The following is a 22,196-nucleotide window of genomic DNA, read 5'->3' on the forward strand; positions in this document are numbered from 1 at the left end:
TAAGCTGCTTATTTAAAAAAAACAAACAAAAAAAGATGAAGAGACTGGATTTTAAATTCTGTTCTGGATTTTACAGAGAGCCAGTTCAGAGAAGCTATTATGGGAGAAATATGACCTCTGTTCTTAGTTCCTGTCAGTAATCGTGCTGCAGCATTTTGAATCAACTAATTCTGATGAGAATTACAATAATCCGGCCTAGAAGTAACAAATTCGTGGACTAGTTTTTCTACTTATTTTTGAGATAGGATGTGAGCAATTTTCACAAAGTTTTAGGGCCACTTTGCTCTCAGTTTTGTCTGAATTTAAGCCGAAAATTGCAGGTCATCCATCTTATGTTCTTGGGGCATGCTTGAAGTTTAGTTTACTGAGTGGCATCATCAACAAGTACTTCATGATGTGTTGTCTGTACCACGACAGGGTGGGAAACAGCAGGTTTGCTGACCAAGGAAAAGACCATTGCAAACATAGGAATAGTAGAAATAGGTGGTGCAGGGAACTTTTTGTCGTGATATTCTGTCAACTTGTGGGTGGTGCCACACAGCTGTCGTGATGGCTTCCTCCATTTTGGACTCTGATTCTTTCTCCCTCAAAGGTCACCACTGTAAAGACAGTTAACAAAACTTTCGTGGCATGAATTATCAAATGTACTTTTATTGAAAGGAAATGATTTTGTTAAAAGGGCAGTAATGCAGAGGACTATGGCAGCTTTCAAAACTTTAAAGCTGAGTTTAATATTTTTATATGAACAGTGGGACAATTGACTTCATAAGGCAAAAGATTTCTTACTCAATGCTGCTGTGACTCAGCCCTTCAATGACTAAAGGGATGTGAAAAGCCTTTCCTGGGGGTTTATACAACACTGTGCCCTCCATCTCCTCCTACACCAACCAGACTCCCCTCCCTCCTCTCCTGCTTCTAATGAACCCCACCCCATCACCTTCTCATCTCACCATAATTGGAGGAATCTCTGTCTGTCTGTCCCTCGGTTTTCTCAACAACCGCTCGTCTGATCGACCTCAGATTTGGTGGATGTATTGTTGAAGACCCAAGGAATTGCATTGTAAAGAGAGTAAACAGAGTAAAATTTGAGTGGTTCTCAAGAAAGCTTTAAATATCACTTTCCCTGAGGGAAAAGGCGGAGTTACATCGCAGGGGCAATGCATGGGGCACATGTGGACAGCATCTTAGTTAAGCAATTTTCATCCCATGAGCTCCTTTAATCACAGTTTTTACATCTTAAGGTATTTTAGGTCTTTGGCTTCAATTAAAGAACCTAATGAATTTTGTCCATCCTGTGTTATGTGAATAGCCTTTTGCGTTAACTAATTATAGATCTGACTCCACTACTGATCATGTCCGGCTCTGTAATGGGATTTTCTCCAGGGGTTCATCGATTTAATGTTGAAAGTGGCTGAAACACGGTAGGGGGTGCTTAGTCTGGTATGAATCATGGGAAAATATAGTGTTAGCTGCATTGTCAAGCTTTTATTTTGACAAGAGAAGAATAATTCATGATGCCTGCATTTTCAGACACTCTTTGCAATGGACCATTTTAGTGAAATGATCCTATGAGCCTCAGTTTTGATTGTTTCTTTAGTTGCCTCTAGAGTTGCTTCCTGCAGCCCTCTGGGCTGAGGAGTGAAAGACTGGGGGAGTAAACAGCAGAACAGCCCCTATGGCAAGCAAGGAAGAATAATTAATCAGCAGAGAGGGCTGTGTGAAAAGGAGGGAAGGAAGGGGCAAATAAAGAGATTAAAGAGCCTTCAGTTCAAAGAGAGCAGTCAGTGATGACATTGGCCCCAACTGGGCTGCAGAGGGCTGTGGAGGAGGGAGTTGGACAAATAGGGCTAATAACAGTCACGGCTGTCTGTGTAGAAAAGCAGATTGCATTTAACATGATTTCAGTAATCTGACTGCTTAAACAATTGTTCTAATTGATTAGAGTTGGTAAGAACAACACAGTAATTGCATTACATAATGTAATATTTCAGACTTAATATGACAGGGGGCATTTAAGTTGTTCTGTGGGGTTATGGTGGAACCACCCCTCACTAAGACACTTTGTGTTGTTGTTTTTTATATTTCATTTGTCACCTATCCGTATGAAGCTCTGTCACCTCAAAGCAAGAAGATTCAGGGTTTGCTTTTCTGTGGAGTGTGCATGTTCTCCCTGTGCCTGTGTAGGTTCTGTCCAGGTACTCCAGCTCCCTTCCACAGTCCAAAGACATGCAGGTTAATTTGTAACTCCAAATTGCCCATAGGTGTGAATGTGAATGGTTGTGTGTCTATAAACATTACCCCTGTGATAGACTGCCGATTCAATCCAGGGTGTACCCCACATTTCACTCAATGTCGGCTGGGATTGGCTAACTGCAGTGGTGGTTGTTTTACTTGACCTTTCCTCTGTATGTGCACTTTCAACAATCTGCACAACTGCATCAAACTTCCTCCTAGCTTGTTGCGTTTTTGTGGCCATTTTTCTGATTCTATTTTTTATGAATACAGGGAGGCAGCTAGCTAGTTACTGTATGTAGGAAAATGACACAGCCACTCTTAATCTCTTAATCTTTTTGAAGTGCTGAAAAAATTCAGGAATGGCATGGTGATTCATAGATATGGAACCAGGCTAAAATATTTGTAACCTATATGTCAGAATCAGTTGACCTTTTTTAATAAAGTTATCCTAAAATCACTGCATTAGCATAATGTGCTATTTGACTAATTAGGTCTGTACTGTTAAAGGGTAATGTGGAAATGCATATATGTAATGAAGGTAACCTTCCCATTTAGGGGTTTCTGGCTCTTTGTGCTGTATATGTCACTGACAGCAGCAGAGGAGAGTAATAATACTCTAACTGAGCCTCAGGTAGCAGCAGATACAGTTAATTACTGACTGATGTGTAATGTTACTCAGGGTGACAGCAGTGCCTCCACAGTGCTTCACATATCGCAGTGATGAGAGATAATAGTATGTGTGTTTGCAGATGGTTGTGTGTATTTATGTGTGTATCCACCTACATCCAGCACCATATAACCAGCTGTTAAGTCAGCTCGCTCCCTGAGAATAGACTTATCCGTCATCATCCTTCCTCCAAAGATTATCATTTAACAACTGCACCAGAACAGCTTTCATTCCAGCTCAAAGGGATCAATACACTTGTTTCCCTCCCAAAAGCTGATTCAGTCTGCCTCTGCCAGTCATGGCTTATGTAAAGAGAATGCAGAGCAGTTTGTGGTTTCAGTCGGTGTTGGCTTCTGCTGTGAGCATATATACGATTAGAAATGCTCTGCAGTCTTGCACTGAGCGTAGCATTGCTGCTGTTGTTGCCTGGCCCCCTGCCTGCCCCTCTGTCCTGTCACACAGGATTACAGCACTGGCTGACAGTGTTATCATGGTGTGTTCTACTGCACTGCTGCTGCATATGTGAGTCGGCCATTTCTCTTTGCCTGTGGGTTTGATGCCAGGTCATTGACATGGATCAAACCAAGTTGATTACAAGAAGCACAAAGGTGATATTCCATTCTTCCTGAGCCCCTTTTTTTTGCATCACATAAGCTTATTCTTGCACCAGCACTGACATTTTACAATTCTGAAATTTAGTAAAACTGAAGACAAAAACACTTCTGCTTTTCTCAAAAAAATAATATAATAATATAATAATCAAAACCAAGCAATTTAAAGGAAACACTAAAAAGACCCAAACAGGAAAAAGAGAAACAGAATCAATGTAAAAGATAAGAGAAAGAGAAAGGACATGGCATTCAGTATGAAAGGCCCGTCCTTGGCATAGACTTGTTATCTTGTTTGGTTGAAAAAAATACAAATAATACGGTAGGATTTCTCTCCCTCTAACACCCCCACTTCCTGTGACAACCTCTGATTGTACTGACAGGCATTTCGGCCTCTGTCTGCACCAGTGTGCCATCTGAGGGATCAGTCTGTAATTATGTTGAAAGAGAGTGGTCACGGTGTGTCAGTCAGTGTGGGGCTGTTGTGCTAATTGGTAGAGGAGAGTTTCTCTCAGTGGCTGCGCTGGCATTAACAAAGACCCAAGCCTAAACAAGGGTAGCACTTGATAATTTTGTGAAAGCTGTGATCTTGATACAAATCGCAGCATGGAATATCAACAAGACTACAAGGTTAAAAACCTCCTAGTGGCCTCTACAGGCGACAATATTTTTATTTTATATCTTTATTGAAGGAATAGAGAAAAGTTAAAGGCTCTATCGCTCTTGTATTGACAATTCCCTCTTCTTCTTTTGTGAACATACACATCCCTGGAGAGATAAGAGGTAAGATGAGAAACACTGAAGCAGCATGAACCCACTCAGCCATTCTAGACAGCTGTAGTTACTGAGGTACTGTACCTAACAGCAGTGTACTATATTGGATAGAGCAACAAGGGGATAAAAACATACATTCAAACTTGCATACACCTGCCCTATATGTTATATTATGAATTATGACTAGGGTCAGGATTAAATAGGATTAGACAGACTAATACCAAATGCTTTGGAATTCCTTACTGAACCTCATTAGATGCAGTCACAAGTGTCAAGTATCTAAAATCCAAATATTCAATTCACCCTTTGTTGACTGAGAAGGCAGAGATGCTGCAGTTCAAGATGTGGCAGCCTTAATGATGTTCAAAATCTGAACTTGAAAATGACATAACTGGGAATCTTGGGCCCTGGCATTCATCTGGATGTGACTTTGACAGACAATATGAAACACAATATGGAAATGTTGGGCAAAAGCAAAAACAATGTTGATGTTCTCCAAGACTTACAAATAGAATTAAAAATGTAAACCTGTCCTGGGCTGGAGTGGTCAAAATGGAAACTCAAATTTTGGCCTGAGGCAAAGGTCATTGTAGTCATGAAAGCCACTAGAAATCATCCTCTGGGGAATATTGTGCTCTTGTTTGGATATTCAGCTGCTTACGGTCTTTTATCTTTTCAGCCTCTTGTCTCCAACAGCTTGTCATTATATTGGTGTGTGATTATCTCAACTTAGAGTAGTTATTGTTTGTCAGGGACACTGCTGATTAGAAGAGGTTCCTTCCTATGATCCTCCACTTGTTTGTTGCTGCTCCTAAGACAGGGAAGGCCATACTCTTCCTTCATTTTTCTTGTCTATGTCCTCACAGTGTGTCACAAGTGAATGCATTTCCTGCTCCTCTCTGGAGTCAAATGGCACAAGTGAGGCAGAAGGCAGCAGGACAGCAGGGGAGAGAGAGAAGAAGCAGGGAGTGATATATATTCTCAAGTGACACATTTGAAGGACAGATTGGTGCTGAAGGCAAGACTGGCACCTTGTCTTCCAAGGAGAGCCTGGATTTATTGCCTGTTGTGTCTGCACTGAAAAACCATGCCAACACACAATTGTTTTTTATTCTTGTTTGCAGACAAACAATTAGATGGCTTTAATTCCTTTGGGAGTGCACAAAAAACTTTTTAAACTACTCATTTATTTATTTTTCAGTAGCAATTACACTGAACAAAATCCACAACAAAATGCCATAAATGACAAAATTAAAAATCAAATAAACATAAAAGTATTTTTTAAGAAACAGACTGGGCTCTTCTCTCTTTACAATCTTTAATCCATCATTTTCAGACCAGCTGAGAACACAATACATCTTTTCTCTTGTATTCAGTCATTTTCCCCAGTGTAGCTCTTGGGTCCCTGCTTTAGTCGTCAGATAATGGGTCAGTTCTCCCAAGAAAACTATATTCCTCTACAATGTGCAGCCCTGTCGTGGTTGTGAAGGGTCACATCTCAACCATCTTCTTGTGATGGCCTTTTTACATGTATGTATCAGGATTTTGAAGAAATAGGTGTCCCTCTTTTGAATTATGTCCCCAGGTATCAATCTCAGACACCCAATCTGGATCTGAATAACATTGTCACAGAATGTTTGTATTTTTATACATGACCAGAAAATATGTGAGCGATTGGAATTCTTCGGCCCACGCCGTCTTCAGCATTGCTGTTATTAACCCCAATTTTTGAGGTTAACAACAGCACTGGACACTACACTTTCCAGAATGCAATTTGATCTTCAAACCCAGGCTCATATTCCCCAGTTATGTCACTACCACTAAATGTCACTACTAAAACTCTACTCATTGGACAACTGTTTCCACAGTTTGATTAGTAAATTGACATGTCATGTCAAATTGGTGGAGTGCTCATTTGTAATTGTAATACCACAATTGTCACGAAAGTCTGGCTCCAAAAAAGTTGCACATTATCATGATAGTCTCAAAGATTCCAAACTTTTCTCTAACATAAAGTCAGAAAAGTGAGGGTTTTTTCCCAAATTAAGATCCATTTAACAGTTAATTTCACTGTGTTTTTATTGAGCTTGTACATCATGTTAACTCACACTACATATTTTAATTGGCTTGTCTGCAGAGCCAGAACCTGCAACATTTAGACTCACACTTATCAGATTAGTTGACTAAACACTGATTCTCACACTGAACGTAAGCATGGAACCACCATTTGGTTCTATATATTGACATTTCCAGCATCTCCATTCAAATAAACATCCTACACAATGCTATAAAGAAGAGGGAAAGGCAGAATTACACAGTGCAATTCTAGAAACAGAAAATCAAGAGTAAAAAAGACTAATATTGGAGCTGGAAGATACAGACAGTATGCAAGCTAAGTTCAGCTTCATATATCACAGTGGTTTCAGTCAACACTAGTTTTAGCCACACTGTGCTAAATAGTTGCTTATGCAACTGCACATCCATCCAGGCTTTACTTTGACTAAACTTGAATTTTCCAGGCCCAGTAAAGACTGTAAATGACATCAAATCAAACTTAAAGAACTTTAAGGACTTCCACAGATTTAGACAGAAGATGAGTTACTTTCATTAGTGTACTACTATAAAGCTCAAACATGTATTAGATACTCAACCCAGTGTACACATCAGTGATAAATGGCAGTGGTTGTGGTGAATGATAATGAGGTTGTTGTAGTGGTTCTGACCATAACACATCAAATCTATCCCATCTATGTATTCTGGTTCATGATAACATCAGTGTCAGTCATTTTTCCTCCATGGATAAAGACAGCACAAAGGTTTATCTTTATGATTGGAGGCAACTGATACACAAAGAAGGTGTAAAACTGGAGGTCTGGATCACTGATAAAAGTGAGTTTTCGGTGGCATCTCATGGTCTTCATTGGAGGATATAGTTTGCTTAGTTGTTGTGATTTGATGATCTTGTGAGCAGAATCGGTGAAAAGTCTAGTCAGAATGACGTGGACATACACCTGGCAGTGAGCTATGATGCTGTTGGGTTGCATTATTAGAAGTATAGGATACAGCTTTTCAGATCTTGACGTATAATAGGAACTACAAGAATATGGATGTTTCAGCCACTGCTGCTTTGGTTTTGGCTGATCTGTCTCTTCTGATAGGCTTGACATTATGGAAATATAATATTAAATTGCTCTACTAACCTTCAAAGTAACCTAATTTCTATTAATGTTTTTGTACAATCAATGTCATGCTTAGGACTTAGGATTCTAGCCTGTAAAGTAGAAAAGTAGAAAGTCAGAATTTGCAACTTGTCAACATGGAAGACTGCATTAGAACTTTTAATACGTTTTAATAGGTAGACTGCAATGTAAAAAATAGAGCTGAATGCTTGATAGCATCCAACATGTGGAAGACAGGTGAAGATTCTTACTTCTGGCAGCTCTGACCGACATTGGTTGTTCAGCTCCATGATTATACCAGCGTCCGGTCGCCAACAGGCTCTGTCCTCCCACCTCTCTCCACTGAGATCAACTTGGCAATGTTGACAGCACAGTGCCGTGCCTCCACGTTCCCCCTTCTCTCCAGCCAGCCTCCCTGACATCAGTGTGATAGGAACTGTTATTCCTCCTGACCATGAAAGAGAAACACTGTATGAGTCATCCAGAGACCAAGCTGTGTGTCCGGCCGGACCTTTGCTGCATGTCATTCCCCTACTCTCTCTTACTCTAAATAATGGCAAAAAAGCCCAAAAAAATACTGAAGGTCTCTGCCTCCCAGACCAGAGTGCTAATCGGTGGAAGGGTGTCATCTGTGGAGGAAGCAGTGTGCACACCTTAAACGGAGTAATGAGTTCAGTTCTGTTTGGTGTGCTGTGCAGGCGAGCACTGTTCTTTTTGCTCATTTTTCTTTCGAGACAGCATGATTCATCTTATCGATCCACCAGTCAAGGTTATAGACTATAAGTTGAATTCATTGCCTGCATTAAGGCTCTTTTAGCCTGTTTATGTTTTTATTTCTACATTTCATTTCTTATTGTTGATGCAATCTTCCACTGCCACATTTTCTTAAGAGTTATGATCCAGATGGTCTTTATATACCCTTAACCTGCGGTCTTTTATAACTCTCTTGAGGTGGTGGTAATATTTTTATGTAATGTGTTTTGATGTTTCTAACCACTGATTTATCACTCAGGTCCAGTTTCACCTAAACCACCCTAATGTAATATAACCTAATCATTTCCTTTTTTGTCATTCTCACCCAGATTATAGATAATGGGCTGTGTGCAATGCAAGGATAAGGAAGCAACCAAACTCACAGACGACAGAGATACCAGCATCTCCCAGGGAGCAGGCTACCGCTATGGGGCGGACCCCACGCCACAGCACTACCCCAATTTCGGGGTCACCGCCATCCCCAACTACAACAACTTCCATGCCCCTGTCGGACAGGGGATGACTGTCTTCGGAGGGGTTAGCACTTCCTCTCACACCGGAACCCTGAGGACTCGTGGTGGGACGGGTAAGAGATGGAAACAATAATGATCAGAAGTTTGTGAAAACCACTCACAATCTCACTATAATTCATGTTTGGACTTTCTGCTCAAATATAAAATATGAAAAATTATACTCCCCTGATATGTTTAAAATTCTTTTTATTTAAATATTTTTCATTCCGTTCAATTCAATTTTATTTATTTTATTTATATAGAGCCAAATCACAACAAAGGTCATCTTTAGTGAGTAGGGATTCCTGCCTCAAGTCATCATTACTGTTCCATTCACTCACTGCAATACAAATTTAAGGTGTGTTTTGACAGAAAGCAAACTTTGCTTTGCATCATTCGTACAAATTTTACAGCTGGACAGATGATAGCTGCAAACTTGCTAGTAATGAACCATGTGAATGGGAGGGTGCTTGTGTGTGTTTGTGTTCACTGCAGCCTCTGACTTGTCTCAGAGCTTACTAAAGAATCCAGAACACTTTGCATTCTGTATAACAGTAAGTTTGTGCCCAGGCGTGGGACCCTGGTGTACAGAAGGAAACTTGGATATTTCACAGTAGCTCTGCAGTGTGAACCTGACAGTTGAACTGATTGACTTGAGCATAATAGTGAGTAGCAAAATCAGAGTGCAGTGCTCAAGGTAATGCTGCCTCAAAGTTTAGGGTCTCAGACTGATGACAACAACATGTTAAAGCAGAAGTGTCTGTAAGTCTTCTGTTGTAGCCTCCTCCTGGTTAGATTCCAGTGCCTCTGTGATCTCTCTCAGTGTGTCTTTTGCTTGCCCTTGTAATGTTAATGTGATAAATCATACAAAGGGGAAATACAGTGCACACTTTCAGACAGACTGTCCTTGGAAACATCTGTGCATTCACACTCAAATGGTTAATCACTGCATAAATGGGCACAATTGCCCAATTGTTTTGGGCCAGCTGTGGCTCAGGAGGTAGAGCAGTCACCCACCAATCAGAAGGCCAGTGGTTTGACCCCCAGCTCCTCCAGTCAGCGTGCCAAAGTATCCTTGGGCAAAATACTGAACCCCAAAACTGCCCCCGGCTCTTTGAGTGATCAATATGACTAGGAAAGTGCTATATAAGTACAGTCCATTTACCATTGTTCTGTTTTGGAAACTTACAAAATTGTTGGAAACTGCTGTTAGACTGGAGCTTTAGAACCTCCTGACAATCCGACAGCCACCTCATTTGAAGGCTCTCAGCTAATCACCAGTTTGATCCCTCCACTAGCATGATAACCTGGGGTGGGAGAAAGAAAGTGCAGTGCCTGTCCTGCACCTGCACCACCACTGATGTTCCATTGTACAGAACAGCTCAGTGGCACACAGATCAGACTGTATATGTTTGAAAAAGAGAACATCACTCTCAATGACTAACTGAGAACTAACCAAGCTGATTTTTACCACACAAGTGAAGTAAAACACTGATCAGTTCCTGGGTTATCAAAAGTTGATCTCTGAGCAGTTATGTAGGAGCAAGTGTGAGGACAGACACAAACTGAAGTGTAAGGGTCATTTCTCTTTTTTTCATTCCCTCTCAGTTTCAGCGTTCTGTTCCCAGTGATAGTTGAATAGGCACATTCACTCACAGCCGCCCACACACACACACCTCCATATGCGAAAGCACAAACATTATTTGTTCTGCTAAAGACTTCCCATGGCATCCCAAAATCCTGACAATCCTTGCCTTACAGCCACTACAGCCCCACTCCCGACCCCACCCCAGCCCTGTCAGGAACGTCCGGGTGGCATTAGCACCAGGCTTTGTGCAGTGGGCTCATTGTTTAGGTAGGGAATATTCCTACTCAGGATATCCTTTATGTTCAACTGAGCCCAGCCTGCTGTGCAGAGGAACTCAGCATTTCCACTCAACTTAGCAGGAGTCCTCTGCCTCAAAGTGTGGATTATTTTCTGCATGGTATAATCCAAATCCACAACAGTGGCAGAGGAGGAGAGAGGTTTAGCTTTTTAATTTTCTCCCAGTGGGGACATTTGGACATAAGCCACCTATTCCCGCTCAACCTCTGTCATAACACAGCTGCCTAGCTTGTTTGCCTAGTTTGTCAGCCACAATCACCCCTCCACAGCCATACTGCAGAGGAGCCCAAAGTGCAATTGGCATCAGACATCTTATTGATTATCAGTTGATGTTTTGCTGATGTCATTTTCCCCACATGGAAATTTACAGCTAGTCCTGTGACCTTATGTAACTAATTGAGTGGGATCCTGGCAGATAATTGTGAAGTGAATCAACAAACCACTTTGTACGTAGTGCCCACCTCCGCTGACATAATGGAACATCTGAACATTGCAAACCACAGCTGTGATGCACTGAAGGTTTTGTAATTGTTGTGAAGGTTAGAAAACCAAAGTGTTTCAATCAGATACTCTTGTTTTTAATAGTCTGCTCCCCTTCTCTTGTTTGTTATCACATGAATAGCAGCAGGTCGTTTCTATCTACAGTCCTATCAGCAAGAGCCTCACATACCCTCTTCATATCAACATTTCCCAGAAATCCTCAGCCTGATGAGAGTGTCTGAGGTGAAATGACTTGAATAAATGTAATCTTGAGAGTTTAAGTGGACTTTGAAGAAGTGCCCATTCACCTTCCATTTGTCACTTAAAGGCATGAAACAGCTGCAGTCACCTCAAACCTGAGAAAAACACTTATCTCTTATCTGTCTTTTGTTACAGGGCAAGAAATTTCAAACTAGCCTAAGATAAAGAGGGAGATGGTGTTCACAGCATTCTACATAACTTTCAAATTGGAGTCTGCTGGTGCAAGAAACATAAGCAGTCACCCAATTGGACTGATTGGAGACAGACCCACAGATTTGTTGCCTTCAGACCCGCCCTGAGTCTGGTTCTGCTCGAGGTTTCTGCCTCTTAAAGGAAGTTTTTTCCTTGCCACTGTCGCCTAGTGCTGCTCATGGTGGGATCTGTTGGCTCTCTCTCTCTGTAAACACCTATTTTAAAGAGTACGGTCTAGACCTGCTCTATATGAAAAGTGCCTTGAGATGACTTTTGTTGTGATTCGGCGCTGTATGAATAAAACTGAATTGAATTGAACTCATTTGAAAGTGGGAACAGGCGAATGGTAACCTGAACTGTTCAAAATAAAATTCAGTCTCAGTTAACAAACAACTTCCTGGTTCACCTTTGACTTACCAGACACTCACCTTCAGTTTAACCTCCTAACTAAGGGGTTTTAATTCTAAACTGTTGACCAAAAACCTTTGTTTGAAATATGCACATCTTGCTCAATACTGCACAGAGTTTTCTCCCTATCAATCTTACATGGGACAATATACCTTTCTAAAGCCACTGAAACTGTTATAGGGATGTTTTAGCTGATGCACTTATTAAGAGAAACACACAGTGAATTGTAATTTTACATTTTTGCCTTAATTAAACTGAAGCAGTACTGAACTGAGACCCAGATGCAGTGGTTCAGTTTGACCAGTGAGATCCCACACCTACAGTATGTGTTCTTCTTGTTACAAAATGTTTTTCTCCCTCTGTTATCATACATTCACATAATGGACTGTTTTGTTATATTAATGTTCTCCTCTGAAAGGGTAGTTTGACAGTCTGAGTTTTTCTCTTCTTTACAAATTCGTTTGTTTTATTAACCTCCTGCTGTTATCTGTTAACACATCCTACAGTGAGCCTAAACTGCTTTATCACTTCTGCCACAAGCAAGCAATAAGCAGGAGGGTACGGATGAGAAAATATTCCTGTAAGAGAAGTGCTATTGGGGGATGTTAAAATGAGAGCCACTGTTCTTTTTTACATCTGTGATGATAGTAAAATTAGTAGGATTAGTGACGGGAGATGTAGGAGATGGGATAAGAGGGTTAGAGTCAGGGTGACTTCAGATATTTTGTGAAAATAATTGTGACTCTGCAAAGGTTACTCTGCCATTATGAAGCCAGTTTTACTACAGGAAAGCTGTGATAACAGTGTGATTATAAGGGTTTAATGTTCTTGTAGCTAGCTAGCTTGTGCAACATGTCATCTGACCACATCTAAAGACAAAAGTGTTTGTTAGTGTTGTGAATGACCAAAGCCTGCTGTACTACCCTCCTCCTGGCTGCATTACATTGCCTCTCTGATGTTAGTTCAGCATGTTAGCACTAGTTTATTAGTGCTAAGAGTTCAGATGAGGATGATGTCAATGTCATTAGGTGTTTAATCACTGTTTGACCAATTAAATTTTGACCTGGTGATGGCCACTAGATGAATCACCAAAAGTTAGCACACTCCTAAATTCAGTTCATCCAATAAGTCAATACATTTCATTCAAAACCAAAATTGTCTGCTTCACGGTGTCCAGGGATCAACAACATACACAAATCTACAATCCACCAAGTAGGAAAAATTCCACTGTTGAGATATTTTCAGTCTGTCCAACATTCCTACCCCAACAGCCATGTTGCTGTGGGGTAGGAATGGCAGATATAACCTCCAACAGGAAAATGTCTGATGTAGGAATATGACCAAATAAACTTACTGTGCTATCATCGTTAGGAAATTGTCACGAGTTATCAATTGTAAAAATCTGAGTTCCCATCAGTGTCAACACAACTGACAAATGACCAGATTCATTCAATGTACCGGAGCTTTCCAGTGCTCTGTCAGTCAGTTTTGAGCCTTCATTTTCACTCTCTAATCTGCTGAGTGCTAACCCTGAGTTTTTATCACTTCTGCAGGAGTCACCCTCTTTGTGGCACTTTACGACTACGAGGCGCGGACAGAAGACGACCTTAGCTTCAGGAAAGGAGAAAGGTTCCAGATTATCAACAGCACGTAAGTAGCTGCAGCTGCTTATCAGACTTTCTGCACTTGGGAAGAATACAAGATTCCCCTTTTATCACTGTCTTAAAGGGGATGGTGTTAGCTGCTAGGAGGGGAGCAGACAGGGCTTCACATTTCAGCTGAGGTAAAAGTAGCAGCTTGTGCACAAAAATGAAGTGTTTTGGTATCATAATCCAGAGCATGCTAGAACCCAAAATAAGTCAGCAGTTCCTCATTTTGTGGAACAACAAAGCTATAAAAAAAAACATGTTCATCTGTTACAACCAACCAACCCTAACCCGTCAACCCCCAAAGCTGAATCATTTGACACAAGAAAAAAGGCCTAAGTCCAAGTGGAAATTGGAAGGACTGTCAGGATTGGCAGCTGCTTTATATAGGGCACAATGTTAAAGGCTGCAGAGTTAAAAGTAGTGGCTTGAACATGAAACATGACAATCAGCAGCAAACAATTTAAGGTTCACAAAGGGTGGAGCAGGGTTTCCAGCCAGCAGTGATGAGTGTGGTGTTCCTTCAAGACTTCCCTCTGAACTTGGACAGGAAGTGCCCTGTTACACCCACAATGATGTTGGCTAGTCTTTCCTCCAGTCAGCAGCACTGCAGATGACTCTGTGTGTGTGTGTGTGTGAGAGAGAGAGAGAGAGGAGAGGTATAATCATCTGCCAGCATTTTAACCATCTTAGCCTGAGCTTGGGGATGGTTTTCATTTTCTTTCTGTCTGCATGAGGCTGTGTGTCGTCCTACTGGAGTGAACCTCAGCTGCCTGTCTGTCTGTTTGTGCGGTGGTGCAATGACAACATTTGAGGATGCTTGGAGACTGTGCTCTGGTCCCATAGATTTGATTGTAATTAGGCTGCCCGGTCCACATACTAACAACAGGTTTACTATGACTCCACTGTTTGATAATCTGGATGATTACCTGTATGTAGTGGTGACTACACTGATACATCTCTGATTTCTGTGCACATAGATGAATATATGAACAGTGGATTGACATTATGTCAATGACGGTACCCCTCAAAGATAGGTGCACAAGGTTGTGTGCATGCACCTGCCTTTGTCCCACATTATAAGGAGAAGAAAGGGAGCAAAGTATTGGCAAACTAATGGGGAGCACTGAGGACAAAGTAAGTAGTAAGTAAATGAAATAACAGAAACAGAAGAAAAAAAAAAGAAATCTAATAATAAGCTTCAAAGAGCTTTCCTGGAAAGAATCATGTAATTTGCTTCTAATTATAGGGAAAGTGGAGAATGTGAGTCAGTTGTTACATTTCCAAGTAATTAATTCCAATTTATTGCTAGCATAATCTAGAGAGTCAAGCATACAATTCAACATGTGCAGTATGAATTATTATATTTCCAATAATAAATGAAAAATGAATGAATATTAACTTGGATTTAAATTGAACTTTTTTCAAAGAAATTCTTATCCTCCTTGTAGTTTCTACCAAAGCACATAGTTCTTTCTCAGAAATTACAGACCTGTCAGTGGGGTGCTTTGGGTGCTTAGAATCCTTATCTCAGTATCTCTAAGATCCAGGCCCTGGTTCAAGTAGGGCAGACTGATTGAGAGGTGAAATCCAGGGCAAAAAAACTCACAAAGTGCACGTTTTCCCAGGTATCAGCAGTGGAAATCACACCCTTGGCTGTGATGGTGCATGGTTTTCTAATATTAGTCAAAGTAATGTTATTATAACAGCACTATAGTGACTTTGTTAATGCTTCAGTCTAATCAAGCAGGAACATTGCTTTCACACAAACATGCAGTATCTCAAATATAAATTGTTAATGCTTATGGCAGATGTATAAACCTTACGAATTGTAAAAACTGTACTGTACTGTACATGGCTGCCTGTCGCCTTAGCCTTTGGCCCAGTAAGGTCAGTCTTCCTCCTCACCACACCCAGTTAGCATCCTGTCCCAGCCGGGGTCTTGCACATTCCACCACACACCTGGGTCCCTGCTGGGTCTCAGCCAGAGCAGGAAGACACCATCATTAGAGCCCAGATTCCCTCCACCTCCTCCTCTCTCTCTTCTCCTCCTCCTCAGCAGGAGCCAGACAGAGCTGCATCTTCGCCTCTTCTCCCCTCTCCCTTCTCTTTTCTCCACCTCCCTCTATCCGCCCACACCTGGCTCTTTGAACCAGCCTCTAATGCAGACTGGGCTTCTTCTAGCCAGCCAGACTGACCTCTGCTGGACAAAGGCAAAAAAAAAAAAAAAAATGCCCTAAAATCTTCATCTGCTCCAGCCTGTCAGAACTGGCATGAAAGTGAATGACAGATGCCCACACAGGCAGGGCTCATGTGAAGCGGGGCCACCAGAGATCCCAGTACTGCCTGAGCTGACAGACGGCAGTGTTGTCCCTTTTTGTTTTGTGGTGGCATCCTCCAGGAAACAGGCTTCCATCTCTGAATGTTTATAAGCGCTGCATTCAGCTCAGGCTGTTTATAACCCACCAGGAGCGGGTTATTGTGTAGCTTCTTCAGACACAATCAAGAAATGGCTCCTGTTTTTACTGAATGCTACAAGTCTGCACTGTAAGTAAATTAAATAAGTATTGTTCTGATTCAACTGCAGGCTATGAATAGACATGCTGTGGTGTTGTGAATGTTGCTGTACTATGACTCCTTTCAGTCAACACAGTCCTGTGTTTAATTATTCTCTCATCAGCAGTCACCATGTGGAGAGAGGATTTGAATCCATGTGGAGACAGGAGGGAGGTTCTTTGTTTACTCTTGTTGTTCTCTGTCTTTTTGTGGTGGAGCAGGGTTGGTTTAAGGGGGTTTGTTTCTGGAGACAAAAGAGGCAGTGGGACAGACTGGGGCCCACCCCGCCCTGTCTGTTTATGTCTCTCCGGCTTCATGCAAACACACATACCGACACATACCGCACAAACACATCCTCTCACTCCAGCATACTTTTTTCCCTCAGAAGGCAGATTGTTGAGTCCCTCCCTCCCCTCCTGAGGGATCCTCTATAAAGAAAGGGAAGCGGGCCGGTTTCTGCCTGGGATGTCATCCCCAGGCGATCGTCAACCGTGGCTTTATTCAGCATAAATGAAGGACCAACAACGCCTCTCCTCCCTCTCCCTCTACCCCCTTGTCTCTGTCTCACACACCCAAAGACATTCCCTCCTGGTGTGTCAGGGCTGTGATAGAAACAAGCACAGGGTGGTACAGTGGTTCAGAGAGACACTGTGAAAGCTTGGAGATGGGGGAAGGACATGTACATCTGTGATTGTGCATTCATGTGCAAGCATTGGTAATGACGGATGGTAAGCTACTACTGCTAGCCTGTCTCTTAAGGCAGCTGGATATCGGTGTGTGTGAAGAGAGTGGAGGAATGACGTAGCCAGAGAAGAAGGGAGATGGTGGAAAGATAAATGATATGTCTGTACAAGTGAGAGTAAACATAGACGTCAGTAACAACACAGAAATCTTCCTCAGTTTGCCCACTGTCTTATCTGCTTCTGCTTTAGCTAAGGATATTATCCACTATCTATACTGTACCTGTCAACAAATCCTATGAAAAGATCAAAACCAATAAGAAATAGTATAATAATGCTTTCCAGTTTCTCTCCCCTGTCTGTGCCACTCAGCCTGAAGCCCTTTGGTGCCTGCTGAAGATGTTATAATCTTTCAGAACAAGTCACAAATATATAGTTTAATTTGTTTAAAAACATCTCAGTTTTTTCGGGTGGTGCGGTGATGCAGTGGTTAGCACTGTCACCTCACAGCACGAACTGTGGTTCACCCGGGGCTTTTCTGTGTGGAGTTTGCATGTGTTTTACCTGGGTGCTCCAGCTTCCTCCCACAGTCCAAAGACATACAGGTTAACTGGTGACTCTAGATGCAAATGTGAGTGTGAGTGGTTGTTTGTCTATATGTCAGCCCTGTGATAGACGATCCCCAGCTCTTCCATATCATCCCTGGGCAAGATACTGAACCCCAGATTTGCCCCAGTGTATCATCGGAGTGTGTGAGTGTGTGTGTTGGCACTTAGCATATAGAATAAGCATTGTATGAATGTGTGTGTGAATGACTGAATGTCAGCTGTAGTGTGAAGCTCTTCTAGATGCTGACTAGAAAAGTGCTATATAAGTGCAGTTGCTGTCTGCCTGTTGTCTGGTCTGGCTAGTTCTCTGCTAGTTCTCATCCTAATGCCAAACTAGACTCAATAAAGTTTGCATTACTGATTAGTAATTTCTGACTCTCATTACTGACAGTATTTGTAGATGATGTATGCATATTATCTTATATAAAACCAGTCCACAGTGGGGAGATTGGCCTAAACTCTTTCATTATTTACTGTTTAAAGCTACAGTCCTTTTAATAAAGGGAAAGATGAGTCAGACTGTGTTTCAGTTGTTACATTTGTCCAGCACCACTAGTCTGAGCTAATCAATGTTCTACAATGAAGCCTGGAAGTTGCGCAGCACTGGATTTTGTCTGGCCAAATGCTGAATAGCAAGACAGGAGTGGAAGCTCTGTGATTTTAAATAGTCATTGTTTTGTGTTGTTTAATTTATAATTAAAGCATTTTGGTGTCTTACTTAGTTTTTTCTCTAAATTCCTAATTTAAGCACACATTCATTTTCTCAAAATGTGTTTATTTCCTGAATATTAACCTGAACTTGACCAGTATTTGTTGGATTGAATCAATTGAATTGCAGTGTGTGTGTGTGTGTGTGTGTGTGTGTGTGTGTTTCATGGTAATAAAGGAACATGTCACCAAGTGCAACAGTGTGGCTCACTGGTGTGTCTAATAGTTTTTAGACAACAATGGAGCTCTATGGCACAGAACAATGAGCTACAGTATATCAGGCTGGAGCTACACAGACAGATCTTGTTAGTGGGATCAATTTATTGTTGGTTTTGGACTTTTGGTAGGATTTCTTGATAATGACAGAAATAGAAAATATCAACAATCTTATTCTTTAATGATTTCCTTAGTTTCTCAGAAACACTGATGACTGTTGGACACTGGCACAAATTAGTGGCCTAAGTAAGAGGCTCATTGAGGAAAACCATACCAAGATAACTTTCCCCTTCAATTTGTCAATTATCTGTACATTGTATCTGTGTTGAAAATATCTCCATGTTGCGACGTACCCTTTTAAAATGGAGTAGTTTATTAATAGGAGAAAAATAAACACTAAATAACACATCAGGCTGAATGTGTTTTAGAAGAGATTTGTCCTCTAAGCTGGACACAGTGGTCAGATGTTGGTATTTTAGTCATCACCTTTACAAAAAGTCAGCCAATTAACAGTCATAGTGCCATATCACTTACCCTTTTCCTTTTTAAAATCTGGCAAATATCGAAAATGTCACAAGTAATGAATTAATTTGAATGTGTTTTTAAAGAAAGTTCTATGTCTCGTAAAGTTTTGATGCAATTCTTAACAATCCAGTACTGTGACCAAATGAAAATAAATGAATGAGAAGGAGGAGTGATGGACTTTTGGGCTTAAAGCTCATCATCATCAGGAGGGAATATGAAGGGAGGAGAAGCAGAAAATGTGAGAAAGGGAGAAAGATAGAAGATGAGCAGCTGAGTGGCTGCACAGATGAGAGTCGGTGGTTAGTGAGGAGGAGATGCACAGAGGACATCAGAGAGAGACACTAATGGCTGTGTGGGCGTCCAGGCTGAGAGGTCTTTAAGGAGCTTCTCCTTCCTTCTCCTTTGCCCCTTTTTTCACTTTCAAGACACTCAAAGCAGCTTAGCTTCTATTCATGTGTCACCAACATCACCCACAAGCGATCGAGTGCAGATAAAACACAGTGCCTAATGCTGTGGGATAAAACAGTCAAACTATATGTTTATTTTAAAAATTAGTTCAGTATTTTGTGAAATGATAAGTGATTTTGATTTTGTGTTTTGAGCTACAGTCAGGACATGGTTATCTTAGTTTAACACTGTGATCACGAACCTGTGGCTAGAGAAAAAAAAAGTAGGTGACAAAGATGTAGATGGTCTGCCAAAACTAAAAACATAAAATAACAGTCCACAAAACATCATACTTCATACATTAAGTTCATATTGGCAGGTCATTTGATATGTTTCAAATCCCCACAGAATTTCACAATTTTACTCCAGACACTAAATTATTTCTTGGCCTTCTTTCTAAGAGTGAGAGAAGATCTCATGTTTGTCCTTAGAGCATGGAGCTGAAGTCAGGATGTGGTTAGCTTAGCTGAGCATAAATACCGGAAGCAGGGGAAACAGCTATGATGGTTCTGTCTGAAGACCAAAAACATCCCTACCTACACATCTAAAGCTTTGTTGCATCTCGCTTATTTGATCTAGCCTGCATATAAAAAGAAATTCAAAAACAATAAAAAATAATTTGTCTTTGTCCTTTTTATTTTTTTCACATTCCTTTCTCTCTCTACATGTTAAAATAATAACAGTTTCTCTGTGGTGTGGTATTATTCACTCTAAGAAAAGTCTACAGTTGAGATAATCGGAGGATGTCACCTTCATGAGTGATAATGTTTAGTATTGCTCTGCTGGGTGATGTCTAGAAAATTTCAGGTTTACAGTGCATGTGTAACAGCAGCTTATGTCTGTGTGGGACAGGTAATACAGGTTTTTTATTTTATTTATTTTTTCATCCTGCTCTGTTGTAATTTGTGTGTTTTTTTTAAGATCATAGTGTTTCCTGAGCCACATGTTGCACTGTGTTTTACTCACTACAGACTCACTCGTTCCTTTATGTCTTCCACATGACAGTATTAGCGAGCAAGTCAAACTAAAGCTGTGCTTTGATGTGTTCAGTGGCACAGAAAATGTCAGCTCATATAGTACGAAATAAAAGCGTATTAATGTGGTACTTCTTTTCTCAACCCTCCCAACCCGTCTCTCTCTCTCTCTCTCTTTCAGTGAAGGGGACTGGTGGGATGCTCGCTCGCTCACCACCGGTGGCAGCGGCTACATTCCCAGTAATTACGTGGCTCCAGTGGACTCTATCCAGGCTGAGGAGTAAGTAGTGTGTATGTGTGTGTGTGTGTGTGTGAGTGCCCCTCAGAGACCCATGGCACACTGGTCCAGGACTGGTGACTTTCATCTAGGATGTGCTCTAAAGTAGTTTGAGATTAGTGGACACAAAGCCACAGACTGACAGACACACGTGCAGAGTTAACCTTCTGTGGAGGGGAAAAAAGATCACCGTCATCCCACAGATTCTACTTTCCCTGCTGGGCGGACATTTCTACTGACCCGATAAAATGACATTTTTATATATGGATGGATTTAGAATGTAAAATGTCAGCTCGACTGTGGGTGAGAGGTAAATATATCCTCTGGATGGGGCTTTTTTATTTTACAGTTACATTTTGCATTTTTAGCATGAAAATGTATGCACACCTAAACCATGAAGTTCCATTCATATGATGAATGGAAAAGAATGAATAAATAAACCTACTTTAATCTTCCTCTTCCTGTGTGTGGTTATGTCTGGGTGCTCAGCATCAACTGCTGACACAGACCTGAACCCCGCCACCCACCTGCCCCCGACCTGACCCTTGACTCAAAATAAGGTTTCTGAATAAAGACATTATGAGCCCACTGGAGCATGCTGGGATTAAAAACTGAGAGAAAGAGAGGGAGCAACTCCTCTTATCTGCACTGATCTACTTTCTATCAAACACACACTGTGGTGTCATACTGCTTACATTTCCTGACATTTTTTTCTCTCAGTGTAGCTTCCATTCATGTTAAAATGTTTTGACACAGTGTTAAAAGGTTCTACTTTTACTTCTACCTCACAGTTTTTCCAGGTTTAGAAACTGTGTCATGACAGTAATTTATGCAGAGGTCTGCAGGGAAGAAGGCAGTAGGTCTTGAACTGGTCACAGACAGTATAGGAAATTACATAAGAGAAATAACAACAAAACTAAGATTCTGAAGTGTCACTAGCAGTCCCTAGAGGCTGCAATGTTCATGACATCCCACAATATGAAAGTGAGAATTTCCTCTTAGAGCCTTACTTATCAGGGGGCAAAAAAAAGGCACATTTTGTCCTGAGGGTGGGGGTAAAGAAAGCGTCATGGAGTGACCTGAATGCAGATGATTCAGCCTTTTGGGCTCAGTTCATTTTTGAATGTGTGCATCATCAGCCATGTTCCTCTTTATCACATCTTTGACTATTATAATAATGACACTAAGAGTGTGCCAGCTGCCTTATTCTAAGACACTCCACTTAAACCAGTGTCTTCTATTTCTAATAAGGATTTTCAGGTAACACATCATTAAGTTGGTGTATAGGACTGAACAGTGGTGACTAAGAAGAAAGCAGAAAATCTTGTACACTGCTGGTCAGGTGTAGAGATTACTAAAGTGTAATGCACTGACTTTATGGCCTTCTAAATCTACTGTTTGAGTTAACATGTTTTGTCCTGTAATTGCAGCTGGTACTTTGGTAAACTGGGCCGTAAAGATGCAGAGAGGCAGCTGCTGTCCACTGGAAACCCACGAGGCACCTATCTCATTCGGGAGAGCGAAACCACAAAGGGTAAAGCCACAAACTCATATCAACCTGTGTGACTCTGAGTAAGAGTGTGTAAGAGTGTGTAAGAGTTTGTA

General features: G+C 41.2%; 1 protein-coding gene across 3 annotated transcripts in view; it reads left to right on the plus strand.

Moving 5' to 3' along the window:
• Nucleotides 1–22,196, plus strand: part of fynb (FYN proto-oncogene, Src family tyrosine kinase b) — a 70,685-nt gene that overhangs the window by 33,183 nt on the left and 15,306 nt on the right. For all 3 annotated transcript variants that reach the window (XM_018699692.2, XM_018699693.2, XM_018699694.2), the window contains exons 3-6: nucleotides 8,546–8,802; nucleotides 13,508–13,604; nucleotides 20,496–20,594; nucleotides 22,022–22,125. In XM_018699692.2, the coding sequence (XP_018555208.1) occupies nucleotides 8,556–8,802; nucleotides 13,508–13,604; nucleotides 20,496–20,594; nucleotides 22,022–22,125 (547 nt within the window). In that variant the 5' untranslated portion in view covers nucleotides 8,546–8,555. The remainder of the gene's footprint in view (nucleotides 1–8,545; nucleotides 8,803–13,507; nucleotides 13,605–20,495; nucleotides 20,595–22,021; nucleotides 22,126–22,196) is intronic.

The sequence above is a fragment of the Lates calcarifer genome, linkage group LG7_1, assembly GCF_001640805.2.
Source record: "Lates calcarifer isolate ASB-BC8 linkage group LG7_1, TLL_Latcal_v3, whole genome shotgun sequence".
Lineage (NCBI taxonomy): Eukaryota > Metazoa > Chordata > Actinopteri > Centropomidae > Lates > Lates calcarifer.